We start from the raw sequence: 18,944 nt of genomic DNA, 5'->3' as shown, positions 1-18,944 counted from the left end.
TGGGAGCAATGGCACAATCTTGGCTCACTGCACCCTTGCCTCCTGGGTTCAAGCTATTCTCCTGCCTCAGCCTCCCAAGTAGCTGGGATTACAGGCACCTGCCACCACACCCGGCTAACTTTTACATTTTTAGTAGAGATGGCGTTTTACCATGTTCAGGCTGGTCTCAAACTCCTGACCTCAGGTGATCCACCCACCTTGGCCTCCCACCCAGAGTGCTGGGATGACAGGCATGAGCCACAGCACTCAGCCAATATATAAATTTCAAATCGTGAAATTTAATTAATAATTCAAAGTTTTTGTTTGTTTTTTTACCTCAATCAATAAGTTAACAAAAAATAACTTTAAAAAATGATTTGTGGTCATGGTCCATGAACCTGCCACATTAGAATCTTGGACTGTTTATTAAAAATTGAGGTTCTTAGTTCAACCACAGACCAAAGTAGAACCCATGTATGTGGCTATGAATCTAAATTTTAAGCAGTGCTTGTAAAATTTAAATTTAATATAAAGAGACAAATCTATCATTGTTTACTAATAAATTTGTTAAGCAATCTAGGATAATTATAACTGATGGGTATCATCATAAATATGCACCTTATAAAAAAAAACTTGAAGCTCATCACTTGGACAAGATAAAAAGAAATCTTAGAAAACAGTTAATACCCCCTAAAATATAAAAACTTTAATAAACAAATACATTTCATCAATGAAGTAACTCATTTTGATACAAATAAAATTAACTGAATTACTTACATATGAATACTTAAGATGAACCTTAAGAAAATCTTGCAGAATTTTTTAAAGAATGTAACTACATTTCTAAACAAGGAAGTAATGTTGACAAAACTCTTCTTGCTTCCCAGTTACCAAAGTTCTCACAAGAGAAAAATATTTCACCATTTCCTCATGAAATTTAATAGCTTTATTAAGCTGTTAACACCTTACACTGCATCTCTAACATTACAACCTTTTGAAATGAAAAAGCATGCTGAACTAACTCTATAATAACAAAACAGCAACATACAGCTTAGATGCATGTGATCAACCAAAATTTTGACCTGCTAATAGAGAAAATTCATAAGTAGGAGATAAAGTTATCTATAAGCACTTTTATAAACATAAAGTACCAAACACAAGATCATATACATAATGCAGCTCAAAATATGCTAGAATTAAAACATTACTCACACTTGTAAATAAACTCCAGACGAAGTAAAAGATGAGCCGTATTTTATAATGTTATAATACTATCTAGACATTATTTCCAAATAACTAAAGATCTGGAAAAAAATTAGAAAGGAATATCCCAGAAATCCACTAAAACTGGCACTTTAGAAAGAGTTACTTCTTTTTAAAGGTCAAGAATCACATTTTGGCCAGGCAAGGTGGCTCATGCCCGTAATCTCAGCACTTTGGGAAGCCGAGCTGGGTGGATCACTTGAGGTCAGGAGTTTGAGACCTGCCTGACCAACATAGTGAAACTCGTTTCTACTAAAAATACAAAACTTAGCTGGGCATGGCGGTGCATGCCTGTAATCCCAGCTACTCGGGAGGCTGAGGCAGGAGAACTGCTTGAGCCTGGGAGGTGGAGGTTGCAGTGAGCCAAGATTGTGCCATTGCACTAAAGCCTAGGCAACAAGAGTGGAAAATCCATCTCAAAAAAAAAAAAAAAAAAAAAAATCACATTCTATTAAATTTCTAAAACAGTTTTCATCTCATATGAACAAAAGCAGAGTCAAATCAACCGTGTAACTGTGTGGCTTTAATGATTTAATGTGGTTTTAACAGAATTTAAAATTCTCAATATTTCTGGTAGGCATAACTATGAAATTAGTGCAATAATTGAGACATATCTGAATACATATTATGGAACACAAATTTTTGTTTTGATATTCTACTCTCTAAGTTCTAAATACATTAAATTTTACTAGAAAAAGATCCTACCTGATTGATTGCAGGCATTTTATATGAAATAAACAATATAAATGAAAATAAGCAATAAATGTAAAGCTTTGCGCCTCTAGGTCAAAAATAACCAGATTTTCCAAATAGCCCCAAACAGGTTTAATTAAAAAAAAAAATAAAAATAAAAAAAATGGACATATACTGCCACCAAGTGGCAAGAAAAAACTTAAGACCATTTTGGACAAGAAAGATCCATAAAGTAAAATGCTAAAACTAAGAGTAATTTTTTTCTTTTCCCAGATTTATGAACTCCCTGCAGAGAACAAACTTTTTAAGTAAAATGGCAGTTTGTTTTCTTAATTGCCAATCTCAAAACTCAGGTACCTTAGTTTCTCTTAGTAAACCACTATGGAGTTGTCATTACTACTATCATTTTCAGGATTTAGGTGAGTTTCCTGGCATTTTTTGCTTTTGTTTAATAGCGCTTAGCTTGAGGCCAGTCCCATTCTGTGCCAGATTGGATGGATCAAGGTGTATTAGAAAATCTTTGGTTCTTCTAGGTTGGAGAATCAGAAGAGTTTATGGGAACTGAGGCTGCTCCAACTGAGTAGGAAATTTCAGAGACAGTCAGTGAGGGGAAACTGAATTCTGTGGGTAATTTCTGCCTAAGTTGGCTACCCTCTGAACAACACATGTGTAGGACAGACTCTAAGCAGGCCTACTAAGACCAAAATACTGAACTGAAATTTGAACTGCCCAACAGACACAGTATACTACCTGAGGATAGCCAGTTTAATTTCCTGCTAAAACAAAACATCATCACTGTTTAGAGGTACATAAAATGCAGAGTCTCAGCAACATAATAATCACAATGTTCTCATTTACATTTACTTGATGGTGTAAATAAACAATTTTAAGTTACTTGACATCTGAAGAAACAGGAATATGTGACTCATTTCTAAAAGAAAAGACAACAGAGACCAACTCCAAGGTGGCCCAGTGTTTGGAATTAGCAGACAAGAATTTGAGGCCGGGCGCGGTGGCTCAAGCCTGTAATCCCAGCACTTTGGGAGGCCGAGGCAGGTGGATCATGAGGTCAAGAGATCGAGACCATCCTGGTCAACATGGTGAAACCCCGTCTCTACTAAAAATACAAAACATTAGCTGGGCATGGTGGCGCGTGCCTGTAATCCCAGCTACTCAGGAGGCTGAGGCAGGAGAATTGCCTGAACCCAGGAGGCGGAGGTTGCGGTGAGCCGAGATCGTGCCATTGCACTCCAGCCTGGGTAGCATGAGTGAAACTCCGTCTCAAAAAAAAAAAAAAGAATTTGAAAGCTCCAATTTTAACAATTCTCAGTGGTATAAAGGAAAATATGTTCATAATAAGCAAACAAATAGCAGAGAAATAAAAGCTGTTATAAACAACCAAAATGAAATTATAGAAGTAAAAAATTCCACACTTAAGCACTTAATCGAAACAAAAACATACGTCCACAAAAAAAACCATACTCAAATGTTCTCAGCAGCTTTGTTTGTAAAGTCTTTAAATTGGAAATAACTCAAATGCCCATTAACTGGAAAATAACTATAGTCATTCAATGTAATATCACTCAGCAATTAAAAGACAGAATTACTGACAAATGGAAAAAAAAGTTCAGTGATAGATGGAGAGATATTCGGTAAGACAAATACAATAGATATGTTAATGGCAGAAAGCGATAATGTACTGTGTCACTGTAAAATTCAAGTTATCTTTGAAAATTTCTATAATAAAATGACAAAAAATTATACTCTGGGGCAGATTTTGAACATGCTAATTTTGGGAATATAAGCTGATTGCTAGTTATAAAAAAGAAAACACATTCATTTGTAATCAGCCCACTTATCTTTTGAGAACTTCCTCCAATTTGACCTACTAGTTTGGTGTTCCACTTCTCAGAAAAACTTTACTGTCTATAAACTTGAGACCATACTTTGTGATTCCTCGTCAATAAATGTATTACATTTTTCTTTTCTGAGATAGAGTCTTACTCTCCCACCCAGGCTGGAGTGCAGTGGCACAATCCCAGCTCACTGCAACCTCCACCTCCTGGTGGAATCAAGTGATTCTCCTGTCTTGGCCTCCCGAATAGCTAGGACTACAGGTGTTTGCCACAACACCTGGCTAACTTGTGTATTTTTAGTAGAGACAGCGTTTTGCCATGTTAGCCAGGCTGGTCTCAAACTCCTGACATCAGGTGATCTCCCCACTTTGGCCTCCCAAAGTGCTGTGATTACAGGCGTGAGCCACCACATCCAGCCCAATAAATGTGTTAAAATCTCAAATATTGAAAAAGATTGAACTTAACAGTTATATCTGAAGAATACTTCCATTTTCATTCTTCATTTAGTTCCTTTTTATGCCTTTTTTTTGGGGGGGGGTGTTATCCTTTAACTACTAAAGAGAAAACAATTCCTTGAGAATTCATGATAACACTTCTTACAAAGTCTGTCCATTTCTGCCAAGAGGTAGAAGCAATTCAGATATCTATATACAGATGATTAGATTTTTTAAAATGTAGTATATGTACATAATGGAATATGCAACCTTAAAAAAGAAAAAAACTCTGTCATGTGCTACAACATGCATAAACCTTGAGGGCATTATGCTAACTTAAATAAACCAATCACAAAGGGACAAATACTGTAGGATTCTACTCATGTGAAGAATCTAAAGTAATAAAAATCATAGAAACAAAGTTTAAAAATGGTTACCAATGACTAGGGGGAGGAGAGAGGGAGAATTAGTGTCTAATGGGTACTGTGTTTCCGTGTTGCAAGATACAAAAGTATTAGAGATCTGCAGCACAACAATGTGACTATACTTGACACTACTGAATTGTATACATTAAAATGGTTAAATAGTAAATTTAACGTTATGTTTTTAACTGTAATTTTTTAAGTCTGCCAAGTTTTAAAAACCAGAATTTAAAACCCTGTCAATGGGTTTTTGAAAGTCTATGTAATTGTAATTTGTTCACTATTTTCTCTTTATAGACATGTGAAATATAATATATCCATTTATACAACTCTGTTGACCTTTCCCGGTAGGTTTAACTTGCCTAAGTATTCACTGATCCTAATCATCATGCATTAGGAAAGCTCAGTAAGCATAGAAGTATGTTTTATCAGCTTTCAATTTGGGGTTCCTTAGTTTCTAGAGTCAGGCAGGCAATTTACCAGCTTTCCAGCAACTATACCTACTCCAAGTGTTCTATTCGATAACAATATTATACATGTGCTGCAGATTCAGGTTCATCCTTTAAGTCCCTAAAAATTCTTGGATGAATACTATCCAGTCATGTTTTTTTCCCCAAAGCTTATATTTTATCCAACTTTAAAATTACATAAAGTCATTAATAAGACTAATGTCATTTATCTTAAAATGTCGAACCTTAAATATGTGAGTTAAAGAATAAAATATTTGTTGAATCACTGTATGAAAAGCTTTTGAATAGTGCCATATGAAAAATCTGAGTCATGTCTTATTAAAAATTAGTAACTTCAGGCTGGGTGCAGTAGCTTACACTTACAATCCCAACACTTTGGGAGGTTGAGGTGGGCAGATCACCTGAGTTCAGGAGATGGAGACCAGGCTGGCCAACATAGCGAACCTTGTTTCTACTAAAAATACAAAAATTAGCTGGGCATGGTGGTGGGTGCCTGTAATCCCAGCCACTCGGGAGGCTGAGTCAGGAGAATCACTTGAACTCAGAAAGCAGAGGTTGCAGTGAGCCAAGATCGTGCCACTGCACTCCAGCCTAGGTGACAAGAGTGAGAATCTGGCTCAAAAAAAAAAAAAAAAAAAAATTAGTAACTTTATAGTGGTTGCAGTTATTCATATCATGGACCTTGTCCTAAGACTTACTATGGTAGTGTATCTTACCGCTTTTTGAACAAAGTAACACTTCCTTTTTTTTGTCTAATTTAGGAAAACGGAATCAGTGAACACACTTTCACTGGATATATTCTCTATTTATTCACTACAAAATACAATATTTATTCCTCTGTTAGAACTTAGAACAGATACCTCAAAATACGGCACCCTGGCATACTGAATATTTTAACCTGAAGGAAATTAAGAAAACTGCAGGGACAGGGAGGTTTCTCTGTCTTTCTCCCAACCCATCTCTCTTCAAGTGGGCCACTGAAAAAAAAAAATTTCCCTTGGCCCTTTCTCCCTTGAAGCAAGTCATCGAACCTAGGAAGGTCACTCTCTTTCTCCCTCCTCTCTCCCCTAAGGTAACAGGTGTCCTGCCCTATACCCAATGGGAAGGGATGTCACACAGAGAGGCCAAGAAGAATATGAACAAAAAAGCCTTGCTAAATTCTCCCAGTTGATTACCATCAGATCACATTGTTTTGTCTTCCAATCATACTTATGCATGACTGTCCACAAAAATACATTCTCCCGGTGTCTTTTAGTCTTCATTTCTGAAGGTTCCCATGTCATGTAAAATTTATGTTTACATGTAAATTTATATATAAATTTGTTATGCTTTTCTGTTGTTACCCTTTTATTATTGGGGTCTCAGTCAGAAACTTTGCAATGGATGAGGAAAATATATAATTTTTTCTCCCACTATAGTTAAAAGGAAAATTTACTCTTTTGGGTCAAGAAACTTAAAATTAATGACACCATTGGAAAAGTTGAAACGTTCTTGCTACTTCCTTTGGATATGATGGGCATTTCTGTGTTTCTATTGCCTGCTTTAGGCCACCAATAATAGGGATCACATACGTAGCCCACAGACTGAAGAGGAAAGAAATATGAAATACCACTGGGTAAAAAGCACTCAAATAAGAACATTCCAAGTAATAGAAGAAAAAACAGAAATCTTCAACTGAAAAACTGATAATTTCATTTAGCACTTTCACAAATTAGGGGCTTGTGATTAGTTTTAAAAGTCCTAAAGACAGTGGTTCTCACTGATGACAACTGAACCTCAGTAACCTGACAGTGTCCAATCACCTCTTCAACTTCCCCCAGCCCTATTTAAATAACCCAGATTTTTTTATAAACCCTCCTCTAGTAATCATAACATTCTCTATCTTCCTTACCCAGTTATAAATATATTCTTCAGTTGCTTTTTAAATGGAAACTCAACTTTCTGTGACATAATTAAAATCTTAGCTATTAAGAGATAAATTATTTCATTTTACTAATGAAATTATTTTTTAAACCACTATCTAGATATTAAGAATGTCCCACAGAACTCATCAGGAATAATTCAATCAACAAACACCCCTATGTTCTAATCGTTTCCCCAAATATAATTACAGAAGTATGTATTATTGAAAATGCCCCAAATATAGATGACTCTTTTTATTACATGAATGGCACTAATGTGGGAGCCTTTTTTTTTTTTTTTAAAGACAGGGTTTCACCATGTTTGTCAGGCTGGTCTCGAACTCCCGACCTCAGGTGATCCGCCCACCTTGGCCTCCAAAGTGCTTGGATTACAGGCGTGAGCCACCACACCTGGCCCCGTGGGAAGTCTTAAACATAATTATAACTGGGTATCCAACAGTACTGCCTACACTGTTGGTTGACAATTACATGAATGTCCATCTGCCATTGTTGACAATGAGAAAATTTTTATGATTACAATGTGATTTTAAGTACATAAGCTGTGATCTCTCCAATTTTAAGGGGAAAAAAAAGCCTTACCTGACTCTTATGTTTTCTGTAGTTGCCAACTCTCTTTGTTCTTCTACACAGGAATATTAGTAAGAGTTGTCTACACTCTATATTCAATTTACTTCCTCCCATTCACTCTCACACACTGTAATCAAACTGTTGACCCCACTCCTTCTCCAGAATAACTCTTGACAAGGTTCTCAACGACCTTGTTAAATACAATGTCAATTCTCAGTCTTCACCTAACTGCACCTATCAACAGTATTTGAAACAGCTGATCACTCTCTTTTCCTTGACAAACTTTTGCCCTTTGATTTCCAGGACATAAAATTCTCTTAATTTCCCTATTTTTCACTAGTAACTCCTCATCTTCTCTCCCACATTTCAATGTTGAAGTGCCCTGGAGTTCAAGCTGTGGTCCTCTTCTCTTGTCTACACTCACTCTCCTCTGGTAATCTCATCCTGGCTTTAAATATCATCTTAATGCTGATGACTCTTAAATGTATATCCTCTAAAGTTCACACCTGTACATCCACATATCTTCGACTGTACATCCAACACATCTCTCAAACTCAACATGTCTAAGATCCACACACTCTTTTGCACTCAAGTTGGCTTCATTCACGACCTAATCTCAGCTGAACAGAAATCTATCCTTCCAGTTATTCAAACCAACATTTTAAAGCGTTAATTTGACTCCTATCTTTCTTTAACATCCTCCATCCAATTCATGACTCTACCTTTTTTCTATTGACTCCACTTTTAAAATAAATCCTGAATCTACCACTTGCACTACCACCACCTAGATCTGAAGCACAATCATCTCTCACCTAGATTACAACAGCCTCTTAACAAGTCTCCTTATTTCCATCCTTATAATAGCTGTACAGTCTATTTTTTTTAAATAGCTCTACAGTCTATTTTTAAAAAATTTTTCTTTAAAAAAACATTATCCAGGACAATAAGAAAGTTTTAAAATACTCATTAAAAGAAATGCAATCAACAAAATGTTTGTTGATGGTCTACTATGTGCCCGTCAGACTGATACCTTAAATAGACTTGACGCTTGAACAATACAGGGGCTGGGGGTACCAACCTCCATACAGTCAAAAAAAAAAAAAACCCCATGTGACTTCTGACTCCCTGAAAACTTAACTACAAACAGTCTACTGTTGACTGGAAGCCTTACTATAACATAGTCTATTAGCACATATTTTGTATATGTATCATATACTGTCTTCTCATAGTAAAAGCTAGAGAAAAGAAAATTTTAAGAAAATCCTAAGAAAATACATTCACAGAACTGTACTGTATTATGGATGCTTTAAGTTTTACACAATCTGTTTACAAGATTAATGGTCTGTCCAAAATGGAGGCAACCCAACAGATGCAGACCTCAATCTGCAATTTAAGCAATTTAACTTTTCCTTATAATGTTAAAAATTTTCTCTGCTGCTTAAGAGCTCTTCCAGCATCACTGGTGACACTTTATACGGCTCCCATGGAGTTATTCAAGGCTTACAGTTCTGCACTAAACATGATGAAAAACAATATGCCAGAACTGCCAGAGATCACTTTGTATTGCGATTCACATTTTACTGGAGAACTGCTCACGTGGAGATGATTAGCGTCATACAGCATTTTAAGTGGATATCCCAAACACTTGAGTTTACCAGAATAGCCAGAAGGATGGTAAGAAATTATTACTGCAGTAAAGTATGTACTACAGCTAATTTTAAGCAGTTATGATTTAATACTGCATTTTTACGTTTGTTTACATTTCTCTCTCCCGAAAATAGCACCTTGTAAGGTCTGTTTGTATGCATGTTTTGACAAATTTTAACTTTTGATAATAGATTTGTGTGAATTTTATGGTAGTAAATGATAAAATGTAGTATCTATGTATATTTTATGCATTCATGATGTAACCTTTTCTTGATTTTTTTTCTATATTTCTAGGCTACATAGTTCATCTGTGAGTTTTTTCAAATTGTTACAAATTTCTAAAATTTTTTTCAGTATATCTACTAAAAAAAAAAAAAAAACCTATGTGTAAATAAACCTACACAGTTCAAACTCATGTTGTTCAACAGTCAACTGTACATGTCAGATCATGTCAGACCTCTTTCCAAAATCCTGCAACATTTCATTTTGCTTAAGGTTAAAATCAAAGTCTGTATGATGACCTCAACAGACTCACTACCTCTCTGATCTTAACTACAACTATTCTCCTCCCTTCAAGCATGCCAGTCATATTGGCCTTCTCACTATTCCACAAACACCAAAGTACATGCTTGCCTTTGCATTGGCTATTCTTGCTACCTAGAAGCTCTTCCCTGAGCTGTCTCAAGGAAGACAGCCTTGTTCTCCTTCTCACTTCCTCAAGGCTTTGTAAACTTTTAAGCTGCTTAATGAGACCTACTAGCCAAACCTTACACAATTCTGACAATGCTCTCTTTCCTGCTCTCCACATAGCACTCAATTCACCTTATCTTGAACTATTTTTTTTCTTTTCTATATTGCAGTTATCACTTTCTGTCATACTACATCATTTGCTATTGTTCGCTTTCCTGTTTAAAACACAATATACATCCAAAAGATATCCTTTAAAAACATAAACTCCATGACGGCAGGGATTACTGTTTTATTTAACGAGGTATCCCAAGTACCAAGAATAATGCATGCCATACAGTGAATGCACAATACATATTTATTGAATTAATTTCATTCTTTATAATAATGATCATGTGTGTTAGGTGTTACATGTTATCATCCCTATTTTACAGATGGAGAAGCTGTTAAGATGGGAGACAGACAGGACTAAGATTTTATCCAACATCATCACATTATTACCAAGTTGCAGAGATGGAACTCAAACTATATCTTTTAATTCCTCAAATAATACAATAGTAGTAAATAATTTAATGAATCATTTCAAAAAATAAACTCCAGAATATGTGACATTTATTTTAATATTGAGTACTACTATTTAATGCTTACTACATCCTTACATAAAAGGTCTTTTATTTAAAATAAGCTGTTCAGCCAGACACGGTGGTTCACACCTGTAATCCAGCACTTTGGGAGGCCAAGGCAGGTGGATCTCTTGAGGCCAGGAATTTCAAACCAATCTGGCCAACATGGTTAAACGCTATCTCTATTAAAAATATATAAACTAGTCAGGTGTGGTGGCGCATGCCTGTAAGCCCAGCTACTTGGGAGGCTGAGTCATGAGAATCGCTTGAACACAGGAGGTGGGGGTTGCAGTGAGCAGAGATCCCACCACTGCACTCGAGCTGGGGCAACAGAGCAAGACTCTGTCTAAATAAATAAACAAAGCTGTTTAATGACACTGGTTTTGCTTTTTATTTAAAAATATTTACTTTATTCCTAGTGTTTGGTAAGTTGAACTGTACCTTGACAGGGCAGAAAAACCACAAACTCTAAGAATGGCCTTAGGAATCCGTGTTCAAGAGAAATCACTCTGAGAAGTCCCAAATACTAAAGTAATTTTAAAAACGGTTTGATAGAAACAATGATAGGGAGCTCCTCTTGCCCTCCTACTACACAATAAGAGCATCCTTGAGGGATGCTAAGGTACCATAAGGTGCTATAGAACCAACTCTAAAAACTTGTCTAACTGCCTCTTCCCCAATAACCCCTGTATCACCAAAATCATCCTGGGCGTTTTACAGAACCAACAGAGTAGAAATGATTTGCGCAAGACTACAAAATTAGAAAGTGGCTAAACTGAGGCCTTCTCTGTTTTCCACTATTTTGACTACAGACGAATTTTTTCAAAAATTGAGTGATCTTTCTAAATGTGCAAAACAGTTTACCTGCATAATAAGGCACGCAAAGAGAAGAAAAAAAAAACAACTGAAGCTTGGAGTAGGGACACGTCTGCCCCTGTAATTGCTCCTACTGATGTTACTGCTCCTCAGAGGAGAGAAACAAAGCTGAGCTTTCTTACTTTGCCTGTAATATTGGTTCTATGGTAAGACTTAAGTAAATTCTGTCTAGGACTAATAGTGCAGCAAAGAGAAGCATCAAAGATACAACTGAAATTATATTTATTTCTAGATAACATTATTGATTAAAAACTGCCCTTAAAATAGGGCATAAATGTTTGTATGCAACTTTACTAAAATCATGTTCTTAATCTGAAACAGAAACACAGGCAATGCAATTAAATAAATGAACAAACTACTATTTTCTCCACTTGACAGAACAGGAAACATTAAATGACTTGGTAAAGGTCACACAGTAAATGAGAGTGTCAAAATATTGTCTAATGTTCTTTTTTCCTTATTTTTAAATATTGTCTAATGTTCTAATTCTAACCTACTAGAATTTAAACTCTCGAAGGGCAGACATTGCCTCTCCTGGGTTCACTGCCAGTACCATAGCACGGCATCATGCACATCACTGGGGTTAATACTAATATCAGTATACATGCTCCAAATAAGTATTATGAGAGTTAACTGCATTTGACAAAGAAGCCAAATAAATAATAAATGGATGGTAGCTCTGTTTCCTATCACAAACAAGGCTAACTTGTAATGAGGAACTGCAGCAGACTCTATTTATAAACTGTAAGTGCTTTCCTTTCAGAATAATGAAATCTTTGAAGAAAAACAGCCACCCATTTCTAACTGTTACATGGTAGAATTAATCAATCTACCATTATTTTTTTCTTAGCAGACTATAAGATAGTATTCTAGGATATCTGGTCAATAATATAACCAAGTTAATGATTAGTCTACCCTTCTATATAAATGTTAATTATGATGACTATACTCATTGTCTAGGCTAAGATACTGTTGAAAATAAAAGGGTGCTATTAATATTTATTCACAGGAATAATGGCAACAGTCTTAGGTAAACCAGAACCTATGAGTCACCTTAGTTCAAAGTAAAAGTATTCTCCTTTTCTTCTTTCTTATGGCACTTGCAAGAGATCCCCTGCATATCTTGGCCTACATTTCTCGTTTCTTGCCTAAACTTCATGAGAAAGTGATGTTAGAAATAGAGACAAATTACTAAATAAATTCTATGTGCATGTGCCTCATCTGAATATAGATAGCAATTTTCAGATAGAGCCCATATTAGGATTTCAAAAGCAGTTGATTATAAAAATGACTTGCAACAATAAAAGCTCAACCATGAGACACATCAATAACACAGACTTATCTTGTCAATTTTTAAGATGACTACTTCCAATTTAACCTCCTTTCCATTACTTACGAAGAACTGCAGCAGTCACCATCCCATAGTCCAGCTTTTCAATCACTGACTTTTATATTCCTTATCACAAATCTGAGGGACTCTACAGAAAAAGTTGAAGCCTTCTCCCACCAGCAATCAAAACCATACACACCTCTGTCAGCTGCTTCAGTTGGTCTTTGTTTGCACTTAATTCTTCTGCTAGGATGTTCCTTTTCACTTGCAGTTCACAGATTTCCTTTTTTAATGGATTCACTAGTTCATAGAACCGAACCTTGAAAAAGAAATTAAATTAATAAGCAATCTTAAATCCAAATTAATGAAAACTGGCTAATTTGTAGTGCTCTCATTTATCAATAACGAAGAGAAATATTTACAAAACTAAAACAAGACAGACATTAATGAACCCTAGCCACTAATACTTTATACCAAGCCTTAATGTTCAATTAACTTCCCTCAAGTCATCATTAAAATCCGATGACTTATAACTTCCTACCTTTGACAGTCTCTCCTCCCTTCTACTGACACTCCATTACTACTCATCTACTACTGCTCACTCCACACTATCTGCTTGTAAACTTCTGGAACATATCACAAATGTTCAGGAATCGTGCTCTTGCTGTTTCCTCTGCTAGAGAAGTTCTTCCTCCATATAAATGCATGTCTCCCTGTAGGTCTCTGACCAAATATCACCTTACTAGTAAAGCCTTCCCTGATTCCCCTACCTAATTTAAAGTAGCACTCTCTATTTTTTACCCCTGCTCTTTTCTCTACAGCGCCTTTGACAAACAGATAGTCTACATTATTTAACTTTTAAGTTATCGGCTATGTTGCTCCATTTCAACACAAGCTCCATGAGGGCAGGGATCTTTGTCTGGTTTATACACTGCTCTCTCTCCAATGCCTGAATATATAATAAGTACTCAATTAATACTTGATGAAGAGGTAAAGTCTATTCTTTATTTTCATCCCAGGCTTTTAGCATAGCTTTACTTACTGCTGCCCCTGTAGTGGAAGTCTAACTAGAATGAATCAAGAGGCATCTTTCATGTCACTACTTCCATTTAGTTTAGGTCTCTCTTTCCACTCATACTTCTCTTTGAGGAATTTTCCTATCCTACCTCAGTAAAGTGTTCCATCTGACAAGGTCCTATAAAACTAAGATATCATCAGCAAATTAGTAATTAGGGGATATTTATTATATGGGCATGCAATCTGAAACTCCTTAATATATGACTGTATTACAAGAATACCATTATTTGGTAGGAGGCAAATCTTAATATTAGTCCTCAATAACATGAATCTGCATATAATTAATTAGTTAAGGATAATACTGTCTGTGACAACAAAAGGTATAAGAAGGAATATTAACCAAACAGCAAAAATATGTGTAACTGCCCCCAGTAGGATAGTTTATATGTACTGTACATGAAGCCTCAAAAACAACTTATTTGTTTTGGATAGTACACTTTGGGCAGAAAAACTGTATTTGAGCCATTTTTTTTTTTAAAAAAACAGCTGATCAAAAAGTAACTTCATTTTATCAGACATCAATAATCTGGAAATCTTTTCCCAATGAGAACCAAGAATAGCAACCACCACTCTAGCAAAAACAACAGGTAACAATTTTATGAGTTTACTATCTTCTAAGCACTATGCTCATAAGTATTTTATATACATAGTCATAGTTAATATTTACAATTAGCGCCAACTGAAAGACACTGTTATTAACCCTTTTTACAGATGAAAAAATTCAAGCCTCTTAGGGTAAAATGACATCTATATATTAAAAATCAGCACTTCTCAACATATGGTTTTAGGATCTCAACTCTGACCTGCTCGCCACTCTGAGATCCTTTCAGGGAATACACAAGATCAAAATGACTTTCCTAGTAATGACTAAGATTTTTTTCCCCCTGTTTCATTCTCATTCTCTCATGACTCTTCAGTGGAATTTGCCAGCGGCTACATGATGTATGATGACAATATCACTCTTAAGGCCAATGGAATTGTGTGCTTACATATTCTTGTGTTTAAAAAATTTCTTAAAATTGCTAGTACAGTAAATTTGATAGATATAGCCCATATAAACAAACACTCATTGGGGTTCTCAATAATTTTTAGAGTGTAAATGAATGCTGACACCAAAATACTTGAGACCACTGCCATAGATTAATCCTAGCTGTTCTAGATTTGTGTAACCAGAGCTGCAATCAAGATCCTGAGCTCATCTGTCACCACAAAGTTCTTTCTCATCCTATCCCTTTATAATCTCACCAGCTCCTCTCTCCCACTATCCCTAGCCAACCCCTGGCAACAACTAATCTGTTGTTCATAATTTTTCATTTTGAGAATGTAAGAAACCACCAGTTTATGATGATTCATTTATATGGACTATGTAGTTATTAACTTCAGAAACTTATGTATTGCTTGACTTTGGAGATCAATGGTCATGACCCTTTAAAATTTGGATCGAAGCATCATTCACCACCCATGGCCATAAAATAATGTATCAATTTGGTACTACAAAAGTAATGGCTACTATATAAATATTAAATTTTAGTCTAAAAATATATGTAGTATTTAAAAAGGGATATAAGATACTTACAGATACATATTCAGGAATAGAAAGCTGATCTTCAGGAAAAGCTTTTAATTTAGTATACTGCTCTTCTGTCAACTCAAAGTCACGCAGGTTTCGACGAACATCTCCAGCTTTTTCTCTTAGCTGAAGATTAGTCTCTTCTAGTTGTTTCTGTCTCAATAAAATGGTTTCCATTTCTTGTTTCATTAATTCTTGATATTTGCTACATTAGGAGAGAATTTATGGGAGGCCTTAAAAAAGTTTTCGATATTTAATTTTCTCATAGTTTCCTATTTATAGCAACATAAAGTTCTCAAAGCCTGATAGTATTTTTGGATCCACCTAAATGCTTATTTACTAACTCCAGCTAAATGCTTACTTACTCATATTAACCAGTTAAATATGAAACAACAATTCCATACTAATTATTAAATGTGTAGCCATATAAACTATTAAACAGAGATTTGATATTCTTAAAAAATTATTTCAGAAATTCAAATTATAAAATTATATATTTCTTCTGCTTAAGGTTTATTGTTAAACATCAAGGACTCTACTTACCAAGTAATTTTCATTTCCCTTTTATCCTGACACTTCAAGGATATCTCTTTAAGATGGTAAGAATGAACCACCATAAAGTATTCACTCAACCAATGAGGTAATGAAAACAGTAATCTGCACATACTCACCATTCTCAAAGAATACATGTAGCAGACATTATTCTTAGTTGCCTAATGAAAGATTCTGATCAAGAAGGGACAATCTGATGTTATTAGTCTGTTCTCATCCTGCTAAAAAGACATACCCAAGACTAGATAATTTATAAAGGAAAGAGGTTTAATGGACTCACAGTTCCACATGTGGGGGGAGGCCTCACGATCATGGCAGAAGGCAAAGGAGAAGCAAAGGCAGTCTTACATACTGGCAGACAAGAGGGCTTGTGCAGAGGAGCTCCTATTTATGAAACCACCAGACCTTGTGAGACTTATTCACTATCATGAGAACAGCATGGGAAAGACCACCTCCATTATTCAAGTACCTCTCATCGGGTCCCTCCAAGGGAATTAGGAATTATGGGAACTCCAATTCAAGATGAGATTTGGGTGGGGACACAGTCAAATCATATTGCTGATTTTCTCCTTCCCTAGTATATCAATCCATTAACAGACAAATCTGCTTTTATTTCAATTTTAAAACAAATGAACAAACAAAATCACAACTCCTGACCCCATTGCACTTCCCCCTTTGTTAGCTACCCCTTGGAGCAAACCTGCTCAAAAGTTGTCTATACCTGCTGTCTCCAAATCCTTTCCTCTTAAACCCATGGCAATCATATTTTTACTGTCTCTAACGAAATCTCAATGACATCTAAATTGCAAATGATCAATTCTTAGTTCTTTTCACCCATGATCTAATGGTAGCACTTGACACAACTTATTTATCTTTCCTTGATACATTTTCATCACCTGCCTTCCAAGATACCACACTTGGATACCAAGATACACTGTTCATTTTTCTTCTATTTTACTGTAGTTCCTTCTCAGTCTCCATTTCTGCTTTGTCTTAATGTTGGAGTGCTTGGTCCCCTTCTCTGTCAGTACACACTCCTCCTTGGGGAATTCATCTAGTCTCATGACTTGAATACTGTCTATAACCTGATGATCCCCAGATTAGTACCACTAGACCAGCTTTTCATATACCTCCACATGGATTTCTAACAAGAAAACTCGAACTTAACATGTCCCAAACTGAACTCCTGCTTTTTACCCACAAAACCTTTTCTACTATGATTTCTTCCTTCTTAGCTGACAGAAACTCAATTTTTTCATTTGTTCAAGCCAAAACTGTTGGTGCAATCCTTGACTCCCCCTTTTCTCTTAAGCCTCACACTGAATTCATCAGCTCTGCCTCCAAAATATATTCAGAGTCCCACTATTTTTTTTTTTTTTACCACCATCAGCTATCAAGAGTTTTACTACAGTAGACTCCTAACTGCCCTCTTAGCAGCATCATTCAATCTAATGTTTGTCTTATACAATTAGAATAGAAGGCCTATTATTGAATGCCTTGGTTCTCAAAGTATTGGTCCTGGGCCAGCAATATCTGTATCACCTGGGAACTTGGTAAAAATGCAAATTCTCAGGACTTACCTAAAATTAGAATCTCTGAGGGTGGGATACAGTAGTCTTTTTTAACAAGCCCTCCAGGTGTTTCTGATATATACTGAAGTTTGAGATCCACTAATCTAATGTTATAGTGGGTGACAAAAGGTCTGATAATTTTTTACAATATCAGTTAAGTAGTAAAATCTTAAAAAGAGAAAATACACCTATTTTACACATTTACCTCTAATTAAAACATAGAAATAGAAATAAACATTTACATTTTTATATAGGAGTCAGATATCTTGAATACAGAGGTATTTTTGTGTGTGTGTGTAAATCATCATTTATAATTTCCAAGTTCAATTTCTTTACAATAGCATGAGATCCTAAAAGACATTTACCAAGAAATCTATGAAGGTATCTTTTATGGATCTGTTTGATATTTGCGCTCAATCTTTAAATTTGTGTTGATTATATTTAACTTCATAATTTAAAAGTTCCTTTTATTGAAACTTTCCAAAGAATTTATGTCATTGTTTACATAATGTTTAATTAAGTTAAATAAGTATAATTGCCATAGGCATATTTGGGAATAAACAACAGACTTTTGATAAGCCCACAACTGAGCTTGAGAAAGTATGCAGGCATAATAGAAAGCACTTCAAGCCAGGACAGTCCAACTCGCCATGAGAATCAATCAGTATGTTGAGTAATAGAAGAAAGGTTAATGGTGGTCGCTTTAGAGAGCTTCCTTCGTCATACACTGTTTACACTGACCAATATTTGTTGAATGAATGTTGAATTTTGACTTTCAGTATTTTATGTACTGTATCAAGTATCCTACTTTTTTTGTAGTCTAGATGTAAAAATTCTTGCTATCTCTGACTTAAAATTTTTCTATTTTAGCTTACAATCACAAACATGTACAGGCAATAAAATTACTAAACATATATATATATATATATATATATTTTAAGTTTTCTTACCTGGCATCTTTCTGTTGAAAAGTCAATTGGTTGTCTAATCTCAATGACAGCAGCTGCTTCTGGTGAAGTGCATCATTAAGTTTCTCCTCCAATTCTTCAATCTTAATAAAGAGAAAGAGGTAAATTATATGTAAAATTTTCAAATCTGTCATAAAGAAAAACTTTCAGTTTCCATAGTAAACATATTTTAAAAACACTTAAAAGAAACAGGCTAAAAATGGACAGAGGGACCAGTCACAGGGGACTGTAATTCCAGCACTTTGGGAGGTTAAGGAGTTCAGATCAGCCTGGGTAACAAAGTGAGACCTCATTTCCACAAAACAATTTTTAAAATTAGCTGCATGTGGTGATGTGTGCCGACAGTCTCAACTACTTGGGAGGCTGAGGTGGGAGGATCCCTTGAGCCCAGGAGATTAAGGCTGCAGTGAGCCATAATCTTGCCACTGTACTACAGC

General features: G+C 35.5%; 1 protein-coding gene across 2 annotated transcripts in view; it reads right to left on the bottom strand.

Annotated features, from left to right (window-relative positions):
- Nucleotides 1-18,944, bottom strand: part of PIBF1 (progesterone immunomodulatory binding factor 1) — a 233,993-nt gene that overhangs the window by 207,117 nt on the left and 7,932 nt on the right. For both annotated transcript variants that reach the window (XM_017523632.2, XM_037736793.1), the window contains exons 3-5: nt 18,490-18,590; nt 15,423-15,621; nt 12,969-13,088 (exon numbers count right to left, since the gene is read on the bottom strand). In XM_017523632.2, the coding sequence (XP_017379121.1) occupies nt 12,969-13,088; nt 15,423-15,621; nt 18,490-18,590 (420 nt within the window). The remainder of the gene's footprint in view (nt 1-12,968; nt 13,089-15,422; nt 15,622-18,489; nt 18,591-18,944) is intronic.

The sequence above is a fragment of the Cebus imitator genome, unplaced genomic scaffold (assembly GCF_001604975.1).
Source record: "Cebus imitator isolate Cc_AM_T3 unplaced genomic scaffold, Cebus_imitator-1.0 Scaffold29, whole genome shotgun sequence".
In the NCBI taxonomy this organism is placed as follows: domain Eukaryota; kingdom Metazoa; phylum Chordata; class Mammalia; order Primates; family Cebidae; genus Cebus; species Cebus imitator.
The sequence above is the reverse complement of the archived record's forward strand: the minus strand, read 5'-3'. Positions and strand labels throughout refer to the sequence as shown.